Source organism: Gymnogyps californianus, chromosome 11 (assembly GCF_018139145.2).
Source record: "Gymnogyps californianus isolate 813 chromosome 11, ASM1813914v2, whole genome shotgun sequence".
In the NCBI taxonomy this organism is placed as follows: domain Eukaryota; kingdom Metazoa; phylum Chordata; class Aves; order Accipitriformes; family Cathartidae; genus Gymnogyps; species Gymnogyps californianus.
In genome coordinates, this window is record NC_059481.1 from 1,187,825 (window position 1) to 1,214,014 (window position 26,190).

Consider the following 26,190-nt stretch of genomic DNA (forward strand, 5'->3'; position numbering starts at 1 on the left):
ACCTCAGCTTAAAGCAGAGGAGAAGACAACAGAGGTTCCCATGTGTCTACAGAGAGCACAACCCCACGGAAAGACAGTTCCCAAATCTTCAAGGAGCTTAAGAAAAGTGCTGACTACCTTCACCGCGGTGTAGTCCAGGGGTTTGTACTCTATCATATATTCATCCAGGAAGACTTTGAAGGTATTGACCCAGACTTTAACTGGAGACTCACTCCAGTCCCTCTGTTCAAGCCTCATGGTCTTCTCCAGAATCTGCTCGAATAAGGCATAGAGGTCCTTATAGCGGATGCTTTTCCCATCATCCATCTTTTAAGGAAACAGAAGCAAAAAGAAAAGCGATTTTTATACACCCCAGACTGCCTTTTCTGCTCCAGACAATTCTTTCAGCCTGACCGGCTTCCAACTGCTCAGGGAAAGTCCAAGTATGATTAAAAGACGGAAAAAAGGATCACCTAATAGAGAGTTATTTCATGACCTTTGGCAGGGTAGCTTCTCAGCGTGCAGAGCAGGAGGACGTTAAGTGCCAGCTCAAGTCTTAGAGGGAACTTTTCGTACAATCTGGGCAATAAAATAGCTTTTTTTGATCACTGTGATCATAAGCCATAGCGATCATTGCTCAGATTCAGAAGTAGCAGAAGAGCAGAGCTCCGCGTTGCTCAAACGTCTCCACCACTCGCAAATGTAACAAAGGTTTCCGGGCGCTTTGGGTGGCAAATAGGAGTTTATTGACTTACTGTCATCTCCCATTTGACTGGGAGCAAGCTGTAACGAGGAGATCAGAAATCTCCACTCAACGTACATTGAGAGCTGGCTAATGAGGAATAATTAGTCCAAATTTACAGCTCATGGGACTGAATACAAAAGGATGAGCAGACCAGGGATGGAAAGCTTGGCAACGTCTCCACCACCAGGAGGACCCAGAGCATCTCGTTTCTCCTGGAGGTGGAAGTTCTCACCCGTCATCCGGTCACTTACCGCCAATGCTGAGGAGTAAAAGCTGAAGATGTTTTGTCGGAATTCCTTCAGCGCTTTCTTGAACACGACATCCACCAGCGTGTCCTTCTTGCTGTCCTCGTTATCCAGTTCATTCATCTGGGAAACCAAAGGGGTTTATGCACCCATGCCACTTTTGCTGCGGCAGAGCACTGCGTGAGATGAAGCAGCACTAACGAGTAGCTGCTCCACCACGGGCAGACAGCGTTAGTAACGATTGCAAGGCAGTTTCTACTGCATGCAAACTAGAAACGCGAGCATTTCCCCGCAGCCTTCAACTCCTGCCCTCCTAGGTCACCTTTTTCTGATGCCACCAGGGGCAGCTCGAAGCAATGGAAGCACTGAAGCTGCCGTGCTCGTGCAGAATGACCGCACGGTGCATGCACAGCGTGCCCATCTTTTCTCCCAAGCCTGCCCTGGTGCACGCTGTGCACCCTTAGATGAATTATTAGTATTGCTACTGCTGCCCCCAGGATAATTTTGGCTTTGTTGCCTTCGTCTGCTCTTCGAGCTCTCTGATGATTTAGCTGGAGCAGCGAGGACAGGAGTTACCTTTTTCAGGAGAAACTCATCCATGCTCTTCAAGTCGCTAGCGCTGGTTATGATCTGCAGCGAGTCGTTCTGCCACTGCACGGGCTCCAGAGCCACGTTGCTGATCTTGACGCTGCGCTTGCGTTTCACTTTGGGAGAAGGCTCCTTGTTCTCCTTAAACTCCCGCCGGTAGATACCGGACAGCTCGGGACTCCGCGGGGGGGTCAGGTGGTGAGAACCCAACTCTACGGGTGATAATTAAAAAGGGGGAAAGAGATTGAAGAGCAGATGAAAAATAATTCTGCCACTAAAACAGGGAGATGGGCATCGGAATAAATCTGTGGAGTAGAAAAGCACTGTGTGGTACTCATAGGAAGATAAAATGTCATTTCTCCTTTGGTTATTTCCTTCATCAAGAGAAGAAACATCTGTCCATTTCCAGACGGCTGCCGGGAGGATTAGCAACACGGAATTCCTTGAGACCCATTTTGGATCCCACCCTCTAACCTACTTGCCACCATTTCGGGTTGACGGCGTCCACGAATTCAAGAGATGTGAACCAGCATGGACATTTGATTTGTGCAGCTTCCCAACCCGTTCTCCCACAGCAGCCTCAGCTAGACTACACCATCATACACGATACTCCCATTTACAGATACCCTAACCCTATAGATCAGCCAGCCTTCCTCGGTTCCGTATCTTTACCCAAGCCCCTATATATTGGGCTACGCTTGGTTGCGGCGTAAAGCCAGATTTACACTAGCTTTTCCCTCTGCCATGAGAGCGAACGCAATTTCTCTGCTCCTTACACCACCGGCACCATGCCACCCCACCGCTTACCTTCGCCAAGCTGCAAGCCAGAAATCACCTCCCTGCCGGGGGCTTCTTGCTCTGCGTACAGCTCCAGCAGCTCAGACTGGGTAGCAAGCTTCTCCCGCGGGGTCTTCTTCTCCCCCTGCTTTCCCTTCACCCAGAACCTCATCTTGGCTCGCTGAGGCCTGGAAATAAAGTTGTGGAAAGAGGAACCACCTTAATTAGGAAAACGTCCTTCTACACAAAACTACCCTGAACCTCCTGGACCTTCACGGTGTTTGAGGAGGAGTTAAATCCACACAACTTCTACCATCTCCATCCACGTTTCCTACCTCCCATCCGGAGCCAGGCTCTTCTGCGCAGCCGCCAGCTTCCCGATCTCCCCCTGAGACATGGTTTTGTGCAGTTTCGTTTGGCCTTCCCCAGAGGCGAATCGCTGCACCGTCTGTAACGATTCCAAGCACGAAGCGTTTTAAAACGAGACAGCTCTTGGGATGCCAGCTGTTTTTTTTTTTTTTCCTAGCAAAAATTAGGTATTTCATCTGTTACATCTTTATTTCTGTCTGCCTACAGATGAAAACCTACAGTCCTGTCGAGCTAGCTACAACTACAGAAATATTTTAATGACTCCTAAGAAAGGCATTTCCCTTGCTCCAACTCTACATCGAGGTCCAACCTTCTTTCTCCTTGAGCAATCAATGATGAAAATCAGTGTGCACCAAGCCACGGGTCCTCATTACTCAGCCTGTACAACTACTCCACCGTCTTGGTCTGGGCAGCCCAGCTCTCCTTCCCCGAAGAGCCACGTTAGCCACGACGAAGTGGTTTGTGGTGTTCCTAGCACCAAAGGAACCTTCAACCACATGGATCTGTCCCAGCAGAGCTTCCTCCTCCAACTCTTGTTGAGGACTTTACAGAAAAGACCAAAGTCTTCGTGCCAACGACACATCAAAATGAACCCTTTAGAAATAAGAGATTGTGCAGCTTTAATATAAAGGATCTCCGCTTTCACCACCATTTAAAATGCCCTGGGATTATTTTTAAGGGTGAAATGAATTTGCAATAATTCAACCTAACGGGATTCCATGAAATAGCCCAGAAATAGTCTTGCTGTATTTAAAAAAAAAAAAAATAGCAATTTTTGTTCTTTTTTTCCAATTGCAGCTGTGATTTCGGAGTCAGACTCCTGGAGGAGAGACTTTCGGCCTGAGGAAAGCAGGGAATCAGGTTGTATGAAAGGATTCGGGAGATGACGGTCAACTATCTCCTGTAGCTTTCCCACCACCTAAATGTCTCAGCTGAACGGCACTGTGGTTTTAAGCATTTCTTCTTCTTCTATTAAAAATATTTCAAATAAAATTATATAAAATATGGGCTGCAAGGGAGTCACATTTACCATATTTACTCTTCTTCAATGTTTCATTTTTCACCCCTGGACTAACCTCTCTACCAGCCAGGAGATGGCAGCACATAAGGCAAAATTGCCACTGGGAAAGAAACTGCCTAAACCATCAAAGGGTTTCTTGTTCCTGTCGCTCTGACATTTACGTGATGATCATACATAAATTGCGGATGGATACCGGGAAAAAGAACCCCTCAAAACCCATAAAAGTGATTTCCATCCAGCCCAAACTTACTACTTGCTTTTAAAAATGACCTATTAAAATATTTGCCCCCATGATACAGTTTTGTTCTTGAGTAATTTCAACCTTTTTATCACTTTCAGTGCTTTGTTTAAAAAAAAAAAAGTATTTTGTGGGGGCATTTACTCCCTTTTTCTCTATTTCAAAGCCATTTAAAGCACATTGGCACGTGCTGACTGTGGCAGGCAGGCTAAGGGGATCGTCGGAGCAACACAGAGGTCGCTCTATAGGACACCACGTCCACTTTCTTTTTTAAATATATATCATACCTGCTGCACAAGCAGATCTAGTGTACAGATTTTGGAGTAGAGCAAAGCAGGCGAAACCCCTGGCTCACACAGAAGACTTTGAGTCAAAAACATCTGTAACACACTTTTTAGACAAAACGGGAAGAAGGATTTTCTACCATTACGATCTCCACCTCTCTCTGCTCTGCCCCAATTCTTGACCTACTATTGTTCAGTGTTTCCTCTGCTATCACAGCAACCTCTCCAGCTTTTGAACGTAAGGACTGAAAGGCATTTTTGGCACGAGATCCTTCTGTTTGAGGGACTCCTCCAAGAAGTTCCGAAGGGGAAGGTCCTCGTCTGGATGGGAAACCTTCTCAGATGTCAAGACGAGCCTCTGCACCAGAAAATCCCTGGCCAGGGAACACCACAAAGCATCACATGCGGGCAAATGGCAATAGCTGGGGGCCTGCAGTTGTCCCTTGGATGAAGAGGGGACCAAATATTTTTCCTCTGAAAGAGCAACCTGTATTTCACCCACCCGTGCTAGCAAGAGATAACTACGCCCAAGTGACTTGTCCCAGCAGGCAGCAGTGCCACATGCTGCATTGAAGAGCTTCCTAAAGTGCAATGCTCCCTCTGAATGGCTCAGGACAGGAGATTTTCTTTCATTGCTGGCTCTTCAGGCGTGCTAGGGATCAGCTGGTGACAGATACTTGGACTGATGTTTGTCAATTCGCGGGTTTAGTATGGAGGTTGGAGCAAAATGACTGCTTCATTATCCAGGGTCCTCTCTCTAAGAGCCTCTGCTGAAGGAGGATGTATTCAGAAGGTATTTCTGGTGTGGTTTCTCTAACCAAGGCTTTCCTTTTATCTGCTGCAGGAAAGCTCTCCAGGCTTAGGTGCAAAACAGAAGGGGTATTAATATGTGCTGACCACAGCCAGGAACTATTCCTCCCACTTGTACTTGTCTCACCGCAACGTAGGTTAATCCTCGGCTATTCACTCGCCAAAAAACTCAAGCAACCTTTGAAGGCTTGGTCTTGTCAGGAAGCCCTTTAGCCTTAAAGGCACCTTGGAGCCAACTGCACCTTCAGCAGCCACCTTATATACTGGTGCACCTTGGGTTTCAGCTCTGGCTGAAGATGCTCTTGGTCTTTGCTGCTCTGGGATACCCCAGATTTACGTCAGGAGCATTGGTTTCTGGTGGACCTCTACTTACCAGCTGGTGATACACTATCGTTGACTTGACGGTCAAGAAACCAATGGGCAAAACAGGCACTGGTTCACGCCAGTGCAGCTGGTGAGCCATCACATGCTCAATTTCACAAGGTCGCACATGATCTCTCTTTCGTCTATCCAGCAGCCCTTGGCCGCTGAGCAGCACATTAAAAGAGGCTTTTTTGGAAAGTCGTAGCTGGGGGCAGGAGCTGTATGAATACGCTATTCACTAGCACAGGAACCAGCCCGCGCACGGCGGCTGCCTGACTCGTCTTCATGTGAACATCACAAGACAACAACGAATGTGTCTACATAGACATCAACCTACTTGAGTTTGTACCCCAACCAACATGCACCAGTATTGCTCTATCATAGGCTGCTCCATCATCTGCAACACCCAACCGGGCTCTAGTAATAAATATGAATAAGCAGTCCCTAAATCTTGCTACTTGTGGCAATCCTGACCCAGAAAAGCCACAAGCCAAAGGGCTGGTCCCAAACCTGCAATACAGAATACAGATGGAAACACTGTACACGTTGTGAGGACATACAGACGTAGGGTATCGCTGAGCACACAACTTCACGGGCAGCGTTTGCTAGAAAGCAGAACTCGACTGCACAAGGGGTGAAAGTGCTGACCGCCAGTTAGAGCGAGTGATGGAGAGCAGAGGAGAAGAGGGATAGAGGAGAGACGAAAGACAGTTGGCACCTACTACTACTCGCATGCGGTGAGAGCTGTTAAACCAGGTGAGCAGAGTCCCAAGGAGCATTTCCAAAGAGTGGAATGAGCCAGATCCCTCCCAAGGATGGAGCTTGCCAAGCACCAGCCCAGCACCTTTCACATCCCAGTGGGAAAGATTTCTACGGCTAAAAAACCCCTAACGCTTTTTAAGAGGGTAGGCTCCAGGAACACAGCACGGCACTCCAGGTACGGCGCGGCCCCTCGCCCAGGGCTTTTGCCACGCTAGGTAAAATACTACATTTTACTACATAAAATGTTCTACAAGCAGGGAGATGCGTGAAGATGCAGCCAAGTGATCTCAGTTCATAGAGCTGTGTCTTTCAATGAGGTTTCGAGTATTCCTGGCTCAAACCCCCTGGAAATTTATCAAGAGCAACCTTAAAAATCCATGGAATTTGTAAATCTCTGCCCTCTTCCAGCGAGGAAATTATCCTGGGAAAAATTTATCCTTTATAATAAAAGCTGCTAACAGAAAAGTCATGAAAAGCCCTCCTTGGCCATCTGCCTTTCTTGGAAAAGCAGATTTTAGGATCGCATGAGATGTTTGCCAGACCCATGGCAATGCTGCAGCACAAAATAAATCGCTGACTTTGGTTTTCATGCTTTTCTTCGGTTTTATACTCAGCTCCACATCCAGCACTGTAGCTGGAGCAGAGGAGCAACGCAGCTCTACTCAATGCTCCACGTGAGCTCTTACGGCAGGAGACAATTCCTGGTGTTTATTCACACTTCTATAGGAACATCTCCACCACCTCAGGAAAAAAATACGAGTGGGTTGGAAGCCGTTGGCCTCTTCCACTCCTGAAACCTCTTGCTTTGTGATTTTCCAAAAGCAGCTTATCCAGGCGGGAGATTAAGCCTGAGATGCAAACGCTCTGCAGCACAGGCTCACATAGCATGGTGCTGCAGCCCGTGGACCTGCCAATGGACACCAGTTACTGTGCTTGAAAAGGCCACTAAGGCTGGGTTTTGGTTTGGTTGTTTTGGTTTTTTTTTTTTTTTTAAAACCCACTATTTCACTCTCACGATATTTTTATTGCCCTATTTACATGTTTTTGCTTTCCCTAAGACGCTGTCTGCCAGCATTGCTCCGATAATTGAGGACTGAATAATCATCAGATACTGTGGCTAAGGATATAAAATCAGAAGTAACAGGAGGTGCAAGATTTATATCGTTTTCTTTGTTGTCTGTTCCTTTTTGGACAATATTTGCTTTGATCTTTTCTATGGATGTGTGTAGATCATTTTTAGAGCAAAAGGATCTTAGGGGGACTTGGCTATTGAGGTTAAAAACCAAAAAAAAAATAGGTAGCGGTGCAATACAAGTTGCAATACTCCAGGAAAGCTATGGAAACAGTAGCTGGTATCCAATCAAGCCAGAAAACATCCCCATGACCAAGAAATACAAATGATTTCCCCATTTTGCATCTGTTTCTGCTGTGTTCGCCGAGTTTACCCATCTACAGCATCCTTGGAAGCAGGAGAAGAAGCGGTGGAGGGATCAGTGCAGCTAAGGTTAGCAAAGAAAGGCTCCCACAGCTCCGCTCGCTCCCTTGTTTCATTTCCCCCACCACGTTGGAAAAAATTACCATTTCGGAGTCACTGTAACAGGCCTGCCCCAGCCGGGCTGCAGGCACCGCCTCGGGATGAGGAGGTTGGTCAGAGGAGAGAAGGAACTCAAAATTGCCATCGTAATCATCTTCCTCCGTATCCCCCTCCCCATCAGCAAAAGTACCTCTAGTCAAGAAATCGGAGCGCGTCCGCGCCATGCGGGCTTTCTTTTTATGGGTCGGTCTGGGAACCTGCTTGACCAAATGATAAAACAAACAAAAAACAAAACAAAGCAAAAGGTTTTTAAAATAAAAAGGAGATTCTACCGATGTTTGGCATCAGCGTAGCTCAAGTACAGCCTTAAGACATCTCCGAGTGACACTGCACCCCACGGAGGGGATACAATATTATATCTAGTGCAAAAAAAGAAAAAAAAAAGGACCAGGAAAAACAAAAACCAAGACAGAACGGTGAAAATGGACAATCATGGACGTTACTCAAATGTACGTTAAACCAAACCAAGACAAGACTGCGTTGGACAGTGTTTGCCATCAGGACCGTGAGATCCTTTTTATCCAGAGCTGCTACGACTTAACGTTATGGGTTTTTTTTATTTTTAAGAGAAGGTGTGAAGGTTGCTGTACCGTGATATCCCCCTTCCCTCTGTCTAGCAGCCCTTGTGCTTTATAGTTCACTTCTTTGAAGCTTTTGAGGGAAAACTGGCAGAATAAGGATTTTTTTCCCCACCCCGTTCAATTAAAAGAGAAAAAAAAGCAAGCCACAACTTACCTCTCCTCTGCCAGACCCCGGCATCTTAAATGGCTTCTTAGCTAGTTCACCCTTGGAAAGGCATTGATGATTTGCTTCTCTGCTGAAACACAACACAATAGAGACGTTTCACCTTCTCCTAAAAGCCTTCCCACCGTGCCAGCCCGGCTCGCAGAAGCGTACAAGCGCGCAGCCTAAGCAATCAAGACCAAATTGCAAGTTTGAGGTCATGGGGTTTCGGAATCGCTTTGAATTCTTCAGGATTTGAGTTAATACCAAAGGACAAGAAGATACAAAGTTCTGCCTGCCTACTCTACCCATCACGGTGGTTACGGATGGTACTTTTTCACTTCTGGATTCTCAAATGCGATTGTTCTGTTGCAGAATAAAAAGTAAAATACAGGAAGTTTTAATTTTTTTTTTCCCCCCTGTTGCTTGTTCTGTGCATGAACCAGGAAAAGAAATGGAAAGAAATTTTTCTGGGGGAAGACTATTCTCAAATACCAGCTTCCAAACCAATTCTCCAGGACCTCCTGCAGATTTTCATACGAACCGGTTGAGAAGGAGAGCATTCTCGCTTTGCATCTAACATAGCATTAAAAAATACACCCACTTCAGTTGCTTTTCGCTCAGCTCACTCTTTCTACCATCACTTCCGAATAAAACCTTCACCATGGCCACGCGCGAGGGATGCTGCTGGCTCTATCGGGGGGCAAAGGGCTATTTTTTTTATTGACTGCTCCTTTTCCCCATCATGTCTGTCTAGACTTAGTTAAAGAACCTGCACAAATTAAATGGGAATGTTCTCCCGTCACAACGGCACATAAACCACAAGACTACTACGCTTGGAGGTACCTTCAGTTATCAACAGCAAACATTCACTGGTAGTTTTTGCCTTGGAAAGGGTGGAGCGGGATTTGGGAGGGTTTTACGTCCTTTTTGAGCTAAATCACCAAAACCTCTCCAAAATTAGGCAGGGCAGCTTAAGCAAAACGATGGAGTGGGAGCAAACGTTGTCCCAAGACCTTGCTGCGGGCTCTAGACCCTGTGCTGGAGCAGCCCATCATTTAAGGAATGCGACGGAGCTGAACGACTGCTAAGCCCATTACCTGTGTAATTATGTATGTAAGCGATATGCTGTCAAAAGTGCATTCGCATCCCAAACCCTCTCTGGACAGTTGCTGTTTTTTAATCTGCAATGCTAAGATTGTCCGAATGGCTTTGCTGGCTGTGCTAATTATACAGTAAACAAGAAAAAATCCTGAAATTTTCTGCCTTATCTAGTCATTTCTACTCTGGCCACCCAAAAACCCTAAGAATTTTTTCTTCGTCTTCTACCTTGAGAAATAAACTCCTATCACCATTCATCTACGGTAAATGAAAGCAGTGTCAGCCCTCTTTCTATTAACACCCTTCACATGCTAATGTCCATGAGTATCTGCCCCGGCTCACATAATGCCCATCACATAAGAGACTGAGAAATCATATTTCCAGTTCTTTTTCCTTTTCCTCTGATCTCTGCCCGCTCATTGCTAGAAGATCAAGAAACCCATCTTTGTGTCGGCTAGGGGTTTTGTACAGTCTCCAGAAACAACGTTCTGGACCATTTGTATAAAACGGTCTCTAGCAGAACAAAAAGTCTATGGAGAAAGCCTATGGAGAAAGCCTACGGAGAAAGCACACCGTGTTTTTACTCACTGGAGGCCGAAGGGATTGTCTTTCGGCGTGAAGAACATAGTGCTTGCCCTCATCTCCTCGGTGGCCTGGTTGGGCATTCGGGGTTGCCGAAGGCGCTCCATCCTCGAGAAGTGGCTGCCTGGGAGGTCCCTGGGGTCCAGAGCCGGTCTGGAATGGCATCGGGGTTCCAGCGCCGATCCCGATTGACCTTCTCTTCGCTCCATGAACATGCTGACAGGTCTGTCTTTGGGGGCACTGTGGGCTGGAGAGCTTCCCCTGGTCCCAACAGTGAGACCTTTAATGTCCACCGATGAGGCTGGAGTCACACCTGTGGTGGGGTCGTGCTCCCCTCTGCTCTGGGGGTGCAGGATGAGGACCGACTGAGGCCGGCTGTCTGGTTTTTTGGTTGGCTTGAGGGAGGGGTCCTTCATTCTGCTCTGCTCAGCCCTCTGCAGAGCCTCCACCCTCCCTTGCTGCTCAAAGGCTTTGCGTTGTCTCTCCAGAATTTCCTTCTGCTGACGGATCTGCTCCATCATCTCCCTCTCATTTTGCAGCTGAAGCTGCTTTTGCCGTTCCTCCTTCTCCACGTTGAGCTTTTCTAGTCTCTTGATGACAGAGTCTGGAGAATGGGCCTGTGTGGCAGTCGCTGTCCCACGTTCCTCTCTCTTGGTAGAGGACTTCTGCACTTCCTCCCCTCCCAAGGCTCTGCCCTGGTCTGGCTCAGAGCCCTTCCTGATGTCAGAGAACGTAACTGTCCTCTCCTCTCTTTCCACTGCTTTGTTCCTCAGGTTATTCTCCATCAGCTTCACCTTCACGTTGTCTTGTGGCGGAACGTAGAAAGTAGGTACGTTGCTGGAAAGGAAGGTTTCTCTTGGATGAGTCTTGTATATAACATTCTGGGGGTCACAGACCACGCGCTCCTTCACGGTGAGGTTATCAGGTAGCTCCAACTCTGAAAGCATCCTTCTGCAACCGGGTAAATTGCTGTTCACGTCTGCCGCACAGAGAGACTTCTGCAGATGAGCCTGGGGACTGCTAGGCAAAGAGTCAGTGGAAAACGACTGTGCCTCTTGCTCGTCTAAAACTAAGGAAACGAGTTTATTACTTGGGGTATCTTCACAGCTTAACATCTCAAAGCTCCCTTGAGAGCTTTCGCTCTCCGGGGTTCCCTGAGGGGAATGAAGTGCCTCGGATACAAGCTCAGTGGACCACCTCCGCTCTTCTGAAGGTGACAGCCCGCCGGTGGACCGGACCTTGAGCAGCTCCAAGCTAAATTTTGCCTGTTCCAGTTCACGCATCCTCCGGCTTTCTCTTTTTGCACGAACCACTTTTTTCTGGTTGAGATCCTCCAGCGACTTGGGTCTCTCTCTCACAACGACCTCCTCTTCAGTGTCCATCCCGCTCTGGCTACTGGCTCTCTCATGCCTTTTGTACAATAAATTCGCAGAAGTATCCAGTGGGTCCACGTGATTCACCCGATTATTCTCCATCAGCGATTTATGTTCCTCTATAGCTCTCACTCGCTCTTCAAATGAGCCGTCCTCCCACTTAGACGGGTCGGAGCCCTTAATTTCCAAAGCATCACCTGCCTCCAGTCCATCCTCTTCTCTAACTGACAGGCCATTCTCCAGCTGCATCTCTTTTAATCGCTGCTCTTTCAAAGCTCTAAACCTGCAAGAAAGCAGAAAACCAGCATACTGTACCCCCGTGCCCACTCACGTCCCTTCAAGGCACCGCACCGGTGGCATCTCATCACCACCACCAGCACCACCGTCGGCATCTCAAGCAATCCTCCTTGCACATCTGGTGCAAGACAACGCGAGTGCACTTTCAGTTTTCAACCTCCTGCTCTTATGCCGTCTCTCCTGCTCAAAGACTGCCCCAACGCACCTGAAAGCTCCTCTCGTGCTGGCGGCAGCAGCTCCAGCCTCCATCCCTGGTCTAGCTCGTCTGTAAGCTGACGGAGCCAGAAGATCTTAACCCATCGCACCCCCTTGGCTTCTTCATCTTCACATCCTGCCCGGGCTGCCTCTGGTACAGCTAGCAGGGACTCGCGCCCCGCGCCATGAGCTCTTTGCATCTCCCAAATCTTCCACCCTACGTCAAGGTGCTCCGCACCTTGCAGGCAGCGCCTCCAGAGAACGAACCAAGACCTGCCCCGCGGCCAGCAAGCCAAGGCATGGCTGGAAACCCTCTCCCCTTTGCAGCGGCTGGCTCCAGTATCTCCTGTCCCTGCGAGACAGCGCAGCAACCGGATCAGCGAGGCAATCTGAGTTAAAAATAGGCTACTTAAACTGGTGCTGCTGCCAAGGGGAAAAAAAACAAACTCGCGAGTATTTATGGCCTCGGCTTTCCACTGCCTACGTGCTCCAACCTGAAATAGGCTCTGCTTATTCTAAGAGTAGGACGTGCAGCTAAATAAACTCCTTTGTTAGAAAGCGTGGACAAACGAAGGATCAGGGCAGGTCGGGAGAGGGTCAGGGATCCTACGAAGGGACACCATCCTCTGTAAGTCGCCGTAGTCGGAGCGGTGCCCGAATTCACATCAACCACCTCCCTCCCCAATGAGCATCATCGGAAAATGTTTTCTTTTTTAACCGAGGCCAACGGCGTTACCTTTGTCGTGCTAAATATCCTCTGCACGCCGCTTGCAAGCAGACGACTTTGCTTCTGCTGGCTGCGTACGACTGCTTTGCGCGGTGTCCTCGCCAGGCCGCCTGGATGCTGGTGGCCGCGTCGTGCCGTCGCTTGGCGTACTCCCGCCAGCAGCTCTGGATAAGATGGGCTGCAAACTGCATCTGCAGGAACCTCCGCCTCTCCACGAAGCCACGCCAGTGGGTCTGGAGAACGACGGCAGCTTTACCGAGGACAAGAGGGTCCGGGGATGGTTCGCCTTGCTTTCGACTCCGGTAACTACGCCAAAATCTCTGCGAACACAGCAGGTAGTACAAGGATTGTAACGGGTGTTGCGTGGGGATGGGAGAGCACCTGCCTTCATGCAACCTTTCCAGCTCGGTCTCCCCCATTCCCAACTTATTATGGTACTAGGAGTCAAATCCTGATTGTAAGCTCCTTCCTCGGAGAGGGGACCTGATTTTACCCATCAGCTGTATCTGTAGGATTCGTGGATTGTAATTTGCAACGAAATCAGGCACCATCACCTACCTGTATGATCACTGCAGCTTGCCTTAAGCTCAGGAACTGCCTCCTGCAGAGCATGCTGCGGAACCAGCGCTGCAGCAGCGTGATCCGGCGCAGCACCTCCTGATGGAGCAGGTCCTGCAGAAGCTGCCGCTCCCGCTCCTTCACGAAAACCTGGCCCAAAAAACCCCCAAAAAACATTAGCATGGAAAGCTTCCAAGACCACAAGACAAATGATTTAATCCTCCTGGTTTCTGTGTCCTGGATGCCCAGAAGAAAGTTGAGCAGCTGATTTTAGTTAAGCCATCTCTGACACGTTTCTGCAGTTGCATCTATGGCCTGTGACTGTCCAAGCTCTGAATTACAGAGCCTCTGCTTTCCCTTCAGGGGAGGCAAAATGACAGCCATCGTATCAAGCTGTGTCTACACACAGACGTAGTTTTTTGAAGGCCGCCTCGTTACAACCAGACGTGGGACTTGGTTAACGCAAAACAACCATGTTTCTTACTATTTTGTGTTAACAATATTCAAAGCTTCATTTAAGCAATTGGCTTCTGGCAAACAGAAGAAAAATAGTTTCATTGATTAAAAACATATATAAAGATGTTAATTTATCATTACAGAAAGGCAGGCAAATGTTATATCTGTATCTTAAACGTAAGTCTGAGCTGAGGATAAATTACCATTGTTCTTCCAACTTGGTAATTGTCTGGATCGAGTTTTGTTTTCCGGAAGAAATCATGGATATTGTGCTTAGACGGGCTGATTCCTTGTGGCAGAAGGACATGGAAATGGTTCACAAAATCCTGAGAAGGAAAAAAAGAAACACCAAGATTTGGTTAGATGGGTCCTGCTGTGTCCCCTTCTTCCATAAATAACGGATTTGCTCCACTGGCCACATGAAACGGGATCCATCGAGTGAGCAGAAGGACAGAAAGCATTTTATGGACTGTGGAATACCAAGTTTCGTCCACCATTTGTGGTCTGATGGCAAACACATCGAAGCAGAGACCCAGCAACATTCAAACGTCTTTCAGCGTGGGAGGAGAGGTTCTGCAGAACCCACGGGGTCATCTCGAGCAAAAAATGCTCCAAATTCTCAGCAAGGGCCGCGACGGAAGGGGGTTACCAGCATCTGCAAAGCATCTCTGAGATGCTCCATCGGTCACTGCTGTGAGGACTCCAAGAGCGGAGGAGGTCCGAGAGGAGAGATCCTCCCAAGTAAGGTTGGGATCCACGCTCACATTAAAAAAAAAAAAAAAAAATTGAGCAGTTTTCCTTTTCTAAACAGCTGCTGCGCAGGACATGGCATCTGGCCCAAAGCAGCTGCCAGCACGAAACAAATCGGCACCAGCAAAACATGAAAGGACTGACACGCGCGCAAAACCTGGCAAACACACGGAAAAGAAGAAAACAGGAAAAGCTGGATAACTCCCGAGCTGTTTAGAGGATGCCAATCACCCTCCCGATGGGATGCAGCCAGCACTGACACCACGGGGCGAACACCATTCCCAGGTGATTCCAAAACGTGCGCAGAAGAGCGCGTGCAAATTGGATACCTTTTTTTTTGCATAAAAGGAAGTCCACGTTACAAAAAAATACTGGTTTTGTTCAAAAACCATGACACTATCTGCAGAGGGGCTCGTGGCCTTCACCTAGGTCTAGACCAGCTTGCTAGAAATCAGCAGCGCAGCAGAAGACCACTCCGTGCCAGACATCAGCTCATTACATCCGCTATAAATTCATTACCTCGTTAAAAAATACGAGCGAGCAACATTCAGACAACTCTGATAATGATGCTAAAGGTGGCGAAAGACGGAAAACGTGTCACTCAACCTGGAAGGAGTATTTGCAGCTGTATCCTGACTGGCGAATGCGAACGGTCTCCAGCATCCCCGTGTACCGCAGCTGCCTGAGCACCAGGCTGTCACTGAACCGCAGGGGCAGCTGGAAGGGGAAAAACAGGCCAGCGATGAGCAAATATTTCCTTTAACTGAAGCTTTTAAGCACACGGATGGGTAAACGGATTCAGCAGATGTAGCACATCTGCATGACACGCACGTTGGCAACGATGCTAGGGGAGGGAGGGAACGCGGGTCCCCAGGAACCGTACTAATCCCACCAGGGTTGAATCCTGTTTGCTTCCAAGCAGCCATCAGATGGAGACTTTCAAACAGCTAACTAGATATCTAAAGCTACAAAGAAGGTTTTTTGGAGCCCCCGAACTGAATAAGACCTCCCGCCGAGGTCACAGCTAACGGGTAAGATTGTGAGCAACTAAATAATCTCCTGGGCACAAAGCTTCATCTTTAAACGGCTGGGTAAAACTCCGACGGATTAATCCACAAGAAAGCATCAGTACCGCAACCTTCATTCGAAACTGAGGGTCCTTAGCCCATGAGACAAATGCTTAAAGTCAAATTCAAGAAATACGATGCATCACTGAGTCAGTGTGAATAATGTAGCTTATTCTAAAAGTATCTACCTATACAAACTTTATTTTAAAGAAGCTTTAGGACTCAGTAACAGCATGAGTGAACTCATGGCTCTGTAAATCTCTACTATGGGTGGCAGGAGCTTCAAAGGAGTCAAATTCATCTATTAAAACCAATATATTTTTCATATAAATTAAACCCGTGTTTTTTTCATGTATGTGTTTCTACAATTACAAGAAGAGCCAGTGCAGTTTATCAAGAGCAACACCCAAGTGATAACCTCCACGCTTCCCATTGCTTGTATACAAATATCTTCTAAATCCAACTCAATTTGGGGCTTTCTTTTCTTTTCAACCTCCTGCAAAAATTTACAAAATATTTCCAAGATGATTGTTAGCAGCACTGCTTTCATGGGACGGGATTTACCTTTTCGGCGTTGGATCGAATGCACTTGACAAAATAAGGTTCTGCTTGGCCAAGGGTCTCCATCAGCTTGTTGAGCGATGCCTGCAACAGAGAAGACATCTTCAGATGGGAAACAGAGAAGAGACCACGATGAATAACAAAAATCCAAGCGCTTAAATCAAAAAAACAAAAAAATTGGAATAAACGATGAGTAAACCAGGCAGATGGGAAATTGTTCCCCAAAATGAGTGTTTCAGCCCAAGCAACTTGGCTGGTTTTGTCTTTGCACCCAACAAATCAGCTGGAGATAAACATAATGCCGGGCTGTATTTTGAGATTCCCCGGTTTGACCTTTTCACATCAGCCACTGGAGCCCAAAGCCATATCCTGCTCCGCACCAACAAGCCTCTTCTAGACGTGAGCGGGAGCTCCAGGACAAGGATTTACACCTTGCACCAAACAATCACTGATGTTTTTTAAATACAAATAAACTTTTCCTTTATCGGAAGTGACTCCACACAGCATTTATTCCCAATTTTTAACAGTCAAAACTTTACTGCTAGCCTAAAAATGCATTTTCTTAGTGACAGTTTTGCAAAGGGAAGATGTGGAATTTGCAGGGATTTGCAATCTGGAATTTGCAATGATTTGCAATCTGGAATTTGCAATCATTTTTGAAGCCTGTGAACCCTAACCACTTCATAGGTTGTTTTTAGAGAAGAATAGCTTCAACGCTGGCATATTCCTGGCCACATTCCTCTGCTGAAATGCCCAGTTGTGATCACTGAGAATCAAGGGTTTTCCAGGTTCCTGTTTTATATTTCCCCTTATTTCTGCATCATTATTAAAAGCCTAGCCCATAAAAATGAATTTATATTGGCATCGTTGCTACGCCCAACCGCTCCAGCGGGACATCACGCCGAGTTATTCCTCCACCTCGCAAATCTTTGACTCTTTTGCGACGAAGCACAAGCTCTTTGAATAAAAACATACTGAAAATCAGAGCATGCTGAGTCAGTCTGCGGCTGGCCGAGCTCCTCGACTGCTTTTTTTTTTTTGCTGTGCCCTATAAATACTTTGAATATCTCTAATTACCGAGCATGTTACTGACATGGTATTAGTAACATGCTCCAGAGTTGATTACTCCTGATTTTAACAGCATTTAAAACTCAGTTGTGTAAAAGATATTCTGTTGCATATTTACTATAAGCAGAGTTATAAATTTTTGAATATATGTGTTAATAAAACGGCGTGATATTAGAAAGAAGCATTCCGCCTACAGATCTGCTTGCGGGAAGCCTTTTCTTCTCCTTCTGATCATTTTAAAGACATCTTTATGGGAAGCCTTTCATGTTTAGAAAAATTTATCTACATCCAGGATCTGGGGAAGAGTAAGGGATGGATCCCACGCACGTGCGATGCAGCTGCGTTATGCGTATATTAACTGCATGCAACTGTCCCCGTCGTTCCCATCCCAGGGAGCAGCGGGAACGCCACGCCACGGCAGACCTCCGCTGGCACGCTCCTGGTTTTCTTAAAAGTAGACTGAAATCACTCTTTTTTTACAAAAAAAGAAAAAAAAAAAGCCTATTTGGAGATATCAACCAGCAACGGTGCTGCAGCATCCCACTGTGCCCCGCACCGGGCTGGCGGGAGGGAAGCGGGGGGCATACGGGATGCAACCCCTTTGCCAAAGAGCCCTGCCGAAAGCCCCGGCAAGCAAAGCGCTCCCGGCATTGGAAATTGGGGAAATTGGATTGTACTGCGACCGCCGGCCCCGTAGGAGGGGGTATTTCCACTTCATCGGCAGCCAGCGACATCCCGCGCACGGCAGATGGTTCAGGCACCCTCTGCCATCTGGCGCAAGCTCTGGTCATCGGGAATCCGTAAAGGACATGCGAGGTCCCGGGATTAACCCCGTACCCTGCTCCTTTGTCCCTCTGCCTGCAAAGCTTTCCAGCCACCCACTCTTTCACCACCTGTATTCGGTCTTTCAGGGTGCGATGAATCGTTTCAGCATCACCCCGTGCTAGACAGGACAGCACCCTTTTCTCTAGGGTACCACCTGCATGCAGGATAAAAGGGAAGGCTTTAAATCGCCGTGCTGCAGTTTAGGTACCAGCGGTCTAGTTTTCAACTGTGAAAGCCATGGCTACTCTTACAGCGTCCTCTAATATAGTTATTTCGCCTATAGATAACCGTAAGTATAGGCATGGTTAAAATCAATAGGAGACGGAGCAGCTGCAAGCCCGGCATTCAGGCATTAGCCACAAGGCAGCATTTATCAGCAAAAAAAAAAACCAAACAAAAACACCAAACCAAACCCAAACCCCGTGATAGGAAAACTTGTATTTCCTGCCTGTGACCCAGTTCCACGCGCCGCAATTTTATCAGCCTGCTCTTGATAAAAAAAGCAATCTCGCTGGCTTGCACCAGGCTGCTCTCTCGAGAAAACACAATGCTTCTCTCTTACAAGTGTTAAATGAAATTAAGGCTGGAGTGCCCGGCGTTTGTCTAAGAGGAGAAGCAGGCAGTCATACCAGAGCTGCCTCCGACTTAAATATGTTTTTATTCATTTAAATAAAGAAAAGGACGTGTTGTAGGCACAGCTCCTATGTTGTCACATCATCGCTGGGGAACATCAGAAAGCGTAAGGAAAAGGGTATTTGAACGATCTGCTTTGCTGCATAGGGGCAGGGGGGAAATCTTCACGGCGTTTAGTGGTCTTTTATTTGTATGCACTGTAAAAATATATATATATATAAATCTCAATCATGCACCCTGGGGCTTTTCAGAGTTTCCTTTGAAGGATGAATAAGTTTCAGGAAGGCATTTCACTCAAGACATCCCTGTTTCAACTGCCCCATGGTATTGCATGAATTAAACTCTGCAGAAGTGTATTTCAACCAGCATACCATTAGACTAGACTAAGCTTAATATATATATACACACAGATGTGCATTCTGCAAATTATATATACATCCAATTATATAGATATGAGTGTGTGTGCATGTATACATTTAATTACTTAATCTTACCCAGATCTACGCACGGAGACTTTCTAAAAATGACCCACATCTCCAAAAAAAAAAAAACCCAAACCAAACACCCCAAAATTACAAGTCAAAACCAAGCCAGACTTGCTTAGAAACTGATTTTTAACTGAAAAGCTGCTCTCTAATATTACCACCTGCCTGTGCATGTGCCTTGTAGCAGTTTCCAAGCCCTGATGCGCATATTGGAGGATTATTTTCGCTGCAGCTATTCCTAGGGATGGCTGGCTGGTGCACAGCGCCGACAACACAACGAATGCTGTATCGATCCCTCCTCTGAACTCCTCTGCCTGCCTGGAGATAACGCAGCACTATTTTGACCTTTCTGCCCCTATTAAAATTTACATTCTGGCTGGCTTGAAACCAGATTGAATTTCGGATTCTGAATGCAAGTAAAAAGACTGTAAAAACGTCGTGTCGGGATTTTGCGGTTTCTGCATTCGGCAGAGAAAGCGCCGTGACGCGATGGCTTGGAAAGGGAGGTACCAGAGGACAGGGATGCACCAACGTCTCTGCTCTGCAGCTCATCCTCACCTCCCATCTTGTTCCACCGCCTCATTCCCCATGATATCCCACCATCGCTCTTGTTTCTCTCCCTTTACACCATTTAGATACCTGCAAGGTGTCTCCCAGCTTACCCAAGCCCGGTCCTCAGCTGAATTCATGTCCTAAACGGCGGCGAGGATGGGACAGGACTGTGCCTGCAAGCGTCCTCCCAGGCACCCTGGGGACCCGGAGCAGGTATTGGCTTTTAATTCACCTCCCCGTATCAAAGGCAAAGGATTACCTGGAACTGGGCGCTGATGCTGGGCGGTTTTTTCTTCTTATGGAGATGGAGGAGAGATTTGGTAATGCGGTCGTGCAGCGTCAGGTTGGTTAGGTGCTTGAGAGACTTCACGTCCAGCATGTGCTGTGGAAAAAGAGAGATTCCATTTGTTCTTGCTATGCAAGAATAACTAGATCTTACCATCATGCTATCTGCTATATCCCTCTTTATACCCTCTGCAGGGCTTCCTTAGGTGACCACCCTACTTAATCTCAACGGGAAACACCAAGGGACGGCTTGAAATGTAGCTCTGCTCTATTTGGCCAGAGCCAGATCCCCCAGATCACATTCCTCCAAGCTCCTCTGAGGACTTGCCAAGGGCATCTTCGACCACGGGAAATTTGGCTCTCCTACCCACTAAGGGCTGCAGACAAACAACTCACTGTTAATGAAGTTCATCGATTAACTGTATCTGTGCCTCTCCAGGTGCAATGTGCACGCAGAGAGGAGTAAAACCAAAGTTTGCTCCTCCTGGTCCTCTGCTCTTGACCACCAACGCAGCACCAGCAAGAACCACAACAAGCATTGGTCTTCTAGATACAATAGATCTCTTGGCATCTCTTAAAATATAGTATATGCAAGATGGAGGGAAACTGAGTATTAAGACAAGCCTGTTGCCTATCAGGTACCAGCCCTCTTGCCTATCCTACCCGCTCATTTTAGTTTAGAGACTTAATTATCAAATTTCACCAGCACATATGTACTCCTTCCCAGGAGGAGGAAAAAAGGAGCTAGAGCAGGTCCAAGAAAGGAGGGTGCAAGCACTCATACAGCACTCCCCCAGCACAAATCGGGGCTGAAATCCTTTGGTTTTATATAAATTAAAAAGCCCTGAACAGAGCTGAGTTGACCAAGGTCTTGATGTAGACAGAAGTGGTCTTCCTCGCACCCATCAGCATCTCATCGCTGTACCTACAAGTCTTAACCCACGGACCAGCAAGGTAAAAAAGGTGCTTCTCTCTCACCTTTGGGAGATTGGGTTTGGCTTTGAAGTTCTTATTTCGCCTGGGGAGATAATAAATGGCTCGGGTTAATCCACGCGTGCAATTGCAGAATGGAGGAGTTTATGAAACAAGTCCTTTCAAATCCCCTTTAGCAGCTGCTTCCTATAACCTGCACTGAAATTGGGCTGCTTCTGCATGCTGCAAACTCGTTTTACAGATTTAGTGGCACAGGTTTGAGAGGAAGGTATCCAATTAAAGGGAATCATTACATTGGAAATGATGGGGATGCCGGTAATTTGGGTAGAGCGAGGGAGTGGCGTCGTGAAACGACTGACCACCCTCCTGGCTTTCTCATACCCCGCGTTAACTCCAGCCACCCCGGCGATGTTCTCTGAACCTTCTGATGAGGCTGCAGCGTGAATCATCGACATCATTTCCCCACCCAATTTGTAATGGAAACTTTGATATCATGTTAAAAAAAGCGACTGCATTACATCGCTGTCTTATCTTGAGACTGGTTTGACCAGCAGATTCATTCCTTCTCTCTCTTCCCCACGTCTGTCATTACAAATGAACAATAAGAGTTAAATAAATCAGACGCGTAAAACGTACTGGGGTTGCTTTGACCCAAGCGTGAAACGCCTCCGAGTCTACTTGAAACCCTGATATTTTTATATTCTGGCTATCTACATTCCTCTAACTACCCATGCTGCTCATTACGCTCCAGGAATAAAGCCAAAATCCCCTCCTTTTGCACTGACATGAGGATGCCGTGGGCCCTCTCCAGCAGCTTGCTGTTGGTCGTGTTGACGAATATCCCATCTTTGTCTAGGAAGGCGCCAGGGCTGGCGAGCCTGCTGTGCCGCATCCCCATCCGGCCGTTCCAGCCAACCGCGTAGGCATCGCTGCAACACCAAACAGCGCACAGTGTTAGGAAGACGTAAAAAAACCTGGTTCTACGACAAAATAAAAAATAAGATCATAAAATAATCCGTCGGTAGAAAATGAGAGTCGCTGCTTTATTCTTTTAATCATAAATCTGCTCCCATGGGATGAGTTCATGATGCCAGACACCATATGAAGCGATCGGCTAATTAAGCACCTTTTAAAAATCAAATATTCATAAAAGGATCAAAACTATCAGCAGGAGGATAACAGCTCCCAGTTCTCCCAGCCGCAAGGTTTGGGTCTGCAGATACCCCAGTGGTCCGAAGGATATGAGACTATGACCTCTGCCATCAGCCTTGCCATCATTAATAGCCACAGCTTTAGATGATGCTGGTGCTGACTCTGTCTTTTCTAATTCATGCAATCATTTCATTAGGAAAAGAAAAAGCAAGTATCATTTGCAAGAAACTAATTGTTTGCCACAAACGAAGGGTGCCAGCCCCAGCTGGACTGATGGGAGTGGCCCAAAATCACTCACTGGGACCTGATTACAAATCACTCGCCCAATTTGGTCCTCTCGGCCATGGAGCAGAGCTGCTTTGGTCTCCGGAAACGCTCACGTGGCTGCAGAGGGACTGCAGGGAATGGCAAGAGGAACCAAAATCCTCCCCTGGAGGAAGGGAAATGGGTACTTGACAAAACTTCACATCAGGGCAAGTAACTTCCAGAGCTGAGGAGCCTTCCTATGGTGTCTGGGGTTATGCAAAGCCTCTCCTGGGCTGCACCCAACTGCAATACTTTCGGTTTGGTGGTGAGTTTTTCATAGAATCATAGAATGGTTTGGGTTGGAAGGGACCTTAAAGATCACCTAGTTGGGTGATCCCAACCTTAAAGATCCCTGCCATGGGCAGGGACACCTTCCACTAGACCAGGTTGCTCGAAGCCCCATCCAGCCTGGCCTTGAACACTGCCAGGGATGGGGCATCCACAGCCTCTCTGGGCAACCTTTTCCAGTGCCTCACCACCCTCACAGTGAAGAACTTCTTCCTTACATCTCATCTAAATCCGCCCTCTTGCAGTTTAAAGCCATTACCCCTTGTCCTATCATGACATGCCCCTCTCCAGCTTTCTTGTAGGCCCCCTTTAGGTACTGGAAGGCTGCTGGTTTGTTTTGTTTTTTTTTTTAAATTATAAATTCTCTATCAGCCTTGCAGAAACCATCATATGAAATAAAGATGACCTAAGGAAGGATGTGGGGTCTGCAACCCCCCCACCGCGAGCTATCTCAGACAGGAGGAAAAGGAATAGGAGGAGACTCAATGCAGCACCAGTCTTCTGGTCATGAGGATGCTGAAGGACACGGTGGTTTAAATGGGGCCTCCGGCACCGGTCACTTCTGAGGTCTAGCAACAAGGCAGCTCTTTGCCTTAAAGTCTTGATTTGGAGGAAGGGCAAATATCAAGTGCCGCATGGAAATTAAAAAATAAAGCACGTAAAGTTGTTCATTCAGCCAGCTCAAAGCCTGGAGGCAGATCCTTGGAGCAACGTGACGCTGGAGTGCAAGTCGCCTTGCTGCCTCGCCGCAGCGCTTTCCAAATTCCTTCCTAGCCCCATTAAATCAGCATTTTGACATGTACCACTGTTAAAAGAAAGGATGAATCACAGCAAAGTAAAACCCTGGCTGAGTGCTCCCGGATCTGCTTTTTTTAAGCAACCCGTTCGATTCAAAGAAGGCCAGCGAGAAGCTTTAATATCCAGGTGATCTTTCCTGTCCACCTTCTTTCTCTTCACAGCTAAGGTCCCATCCATCAAAATCCTCTTATTGGCAGGAGGAAAAAAAAAAAAACCACCGGTTGACGGGTACCACTAAACCTCAATGGCCACTTTCGGGATTTACAACCCATCATTAATCCTGGCTGACCTCAATGCGCTCTCAGGCTTGAGACTGGCTGTGGCTATATGGACTCTGAACAAGTCTAGGGAATAGAAAACCCTAGAACTTCCCATGTGGTTTTGGAGGAAAAAAAAAATTTAAAAAAAAAGAGATAAAATGACAGCTCTGTTTATTATGGACACTTCAGGATGGATACATGCACATGGCGACTGACGCCGCCTTTTTGGTACTTGGGAGGTCAATCATCTCACCAAGCTCAACCAACTGTTTCAAGACAGACTGATCAACACCTGCTTTCCTGCACGCCGCTTAGACATCACTGCACATAAAACAGTTTCATCAGTGAACATAAACCAGCCGGAAAACAGACAGCCCGAGCGGTTTTGGTTAGCGATGGCATGGCTTTCATTAATTGATGGCCGGCGAAGGCACTTCCAAGGCATGCAGGCTTCCCGATGCTCTGCTGAAGCCTGGTTTCCCCCCCCAGCATGTGCAAACCACCCGTCCGCTTTCTTCTGAGATCAGAGGAGAGCGCTTGGCTCGCTAAACCCTCCGCAATGACTTCCTGCGTGATGTCATGCCTCAAATTTGCTTTTAGAAGCAAGCCCCGGGCTATCCTGTGGGTTGGATGTACAATGCAGACTTATCAGCGACCGCATGACCATGAGATGACTTTGAAAGCAAATTCCTGTTTAATTTAGCTCCGTAAATCGCTTGCCAGTCTATCTGCTGGAAAGCTGTTAAAGTAAATCTCTCTTCTATACATGTTACCTTCACCCCTGTATTTACCCCTTCTTGCTTGACAAGCGCAATTTAACTGAAATATCAACATTTATCAAGTGTGATATGACTCTTCAGATCAAAATCACGACTCTTCAGATCAAAATCATCTGCAATGAACGGTATCAAAATCACCTGCCTACTCCAAAAGCGCAGGCTGGATTTTAGAGATCTTAGGAGAGACCCGGTTTGTGCTTTCATAAGGAAAGGGCACAGGTGACATTTGGGGACCCATCACTGATGATGCCCAAGAGAAGCAAAGATCATGGACCGTGCTACTGAGGCACCACACCAGGAGGAACACAGGAGTCAGGACAGCTTCGAAAGTACATTTTCTGCAAATATATCAGTAAAAGGAATAAACTGTCTGTCCTGACCCTCTTGTTAGGCTACAACTGCTGAGGATGACGGAAGAAAGACACAGTAGTTGCTGCCCTTGATCCCGACTGTTTAAGGCAACTTGTCTGCTATGCTGGCTTGGGTTAAGCCAAATAAATAGACCTGACCACAGACTGAACTCCACAGTAAATAAATACATCCCCCTCGTTGCCTGGGACAGGAGGAGTTTCCCTGCCTTTACAATGGCCCCTCGCTGAGATAACTGAAACGTTCTGGGCTATGAAAACGCTGACAGCCCAAGCTGCCGCACTAATGTGCCTCCAAAGCTGGAGCTGGACAGTAAAGAAAAGCCCCATCCCACTTCACAGACGTTCTTTACGCGCCAACATCAGATTTGAAGGCTTGCTAGAGAAACTGCAGAACTTCTCTTATCTACACATGAAGATCTCCACAGGGACCAACTTTCACGTTACATCACGTTTAGCGAAACCTGCGCAACCAGAGATGCTAGAAACGGTGATCGTCACCTCTGGAGACACCAACCTTCTCTGCCTCAAATGTTACCATGTACCTGCTATCGTCGTAACCCAACAGACTAGAGCTGTAGCAGCTATAGCATTAGGAGAAAGACAAGGAGGGGTGGGAAAGATTGATTTGAGGACAACCAGGGTTGCACCACTTTCCCATGACAGGGTGAGATCGCTTGCACAAGCTGGATTTCTGCCCAAACTCGAGAAGTGGCACAAATCTATGAATTCAATCCAACAATTTTATGGAAATCGCTTCCTCTCTGACCACTGAAAATAAGCCAACTTGTAACGATAGGAGAATATTCAGTTCTCCTTCAGCAGGGTGTCACCACCACTCTCAAAGGGAAAAAATTCAGGGCAAGAGGGATATTCTAGTCTTGATGGCACTCAGAGGGTACGTGGTGAACAAAGCCAGACAATAAAAGCCACTTTTGTTCTCCTAGAAAAAAAAGGAACAACGTGTATCTAATTTCTGTCTTGGCCATTTGGCATTAAAGCCAGTAAAAAATGAGGTTTAATAATATATTTGGAGGATATTTTATTTTGTGTGGAAGGAACACCCACTGAGATGCAAGGACCACTACAGGGGATTTGCTGGACACGTTTCAGGAGACAGTCCCAGACTCCTCTCGACTTGTTCTGGACTTCTTGTGAAACTCAGAGCAGCCATGAAGTTATACCTGGATGTCTGCAGCTCCAAGCAATCATTTTAGGAGCTGAGGATGCTCCGATCGTATCTTTCCCCAGCACACACACACATCTGCTCAGAGGGAAGCAGAGAGGCACTGT

General features: G+C 47.2%; 1 protein-coding gene across 1 annotated transcript in view; it reads right to left on the minus strand.

Moving 5' to 3' along the window:
- The window catches only part of MYO9A (myosin IXA), a 153,789-nt gene that overhangs the window by 13,369 nt on the left and 114,230 nt on the right, over window positions 1–26,190 (minus strand). Inside the window, 16 exon segments of the mRNA XM_050903446.1 lie at window positions 118–306; window positions 976–1,092; window positions 1,546–1,769; window positions 2,365–2,522; window positions 2,670–2,782; window positions 7,760–7,972; window positions 8,511–8,592; window positions 10,188–11,837; window positions 12,783–13,093; window positions 13,332–13,481; window positions 13,991–14,113; window positions 15,144–15,254; window positions 16,169–16,249; window positions 19,988–20,110; window positions 20,992–21,031; window positions 21,732–21,875. Of these exon segments, the coding sequence (XP_050759403.1) occupies window positions 118–306; window positions 976–1,092; window positions 1,546–1,769; window positions 2,365–2,522; window positions 2,670–2,782; window positions 7,760–7,972; window positions 8,511–8,592; window positions 10,188–11,837; window positions 12,783–13,093; window positions 13,332–13,481; window positions 13,991–14,113; window positions 15,144–15,254; window positions 16,169–16,249; window positions 19,988–20,110; window positions 20,992–21,031; window positions 21,732–21,875 (3,829 nt within the window).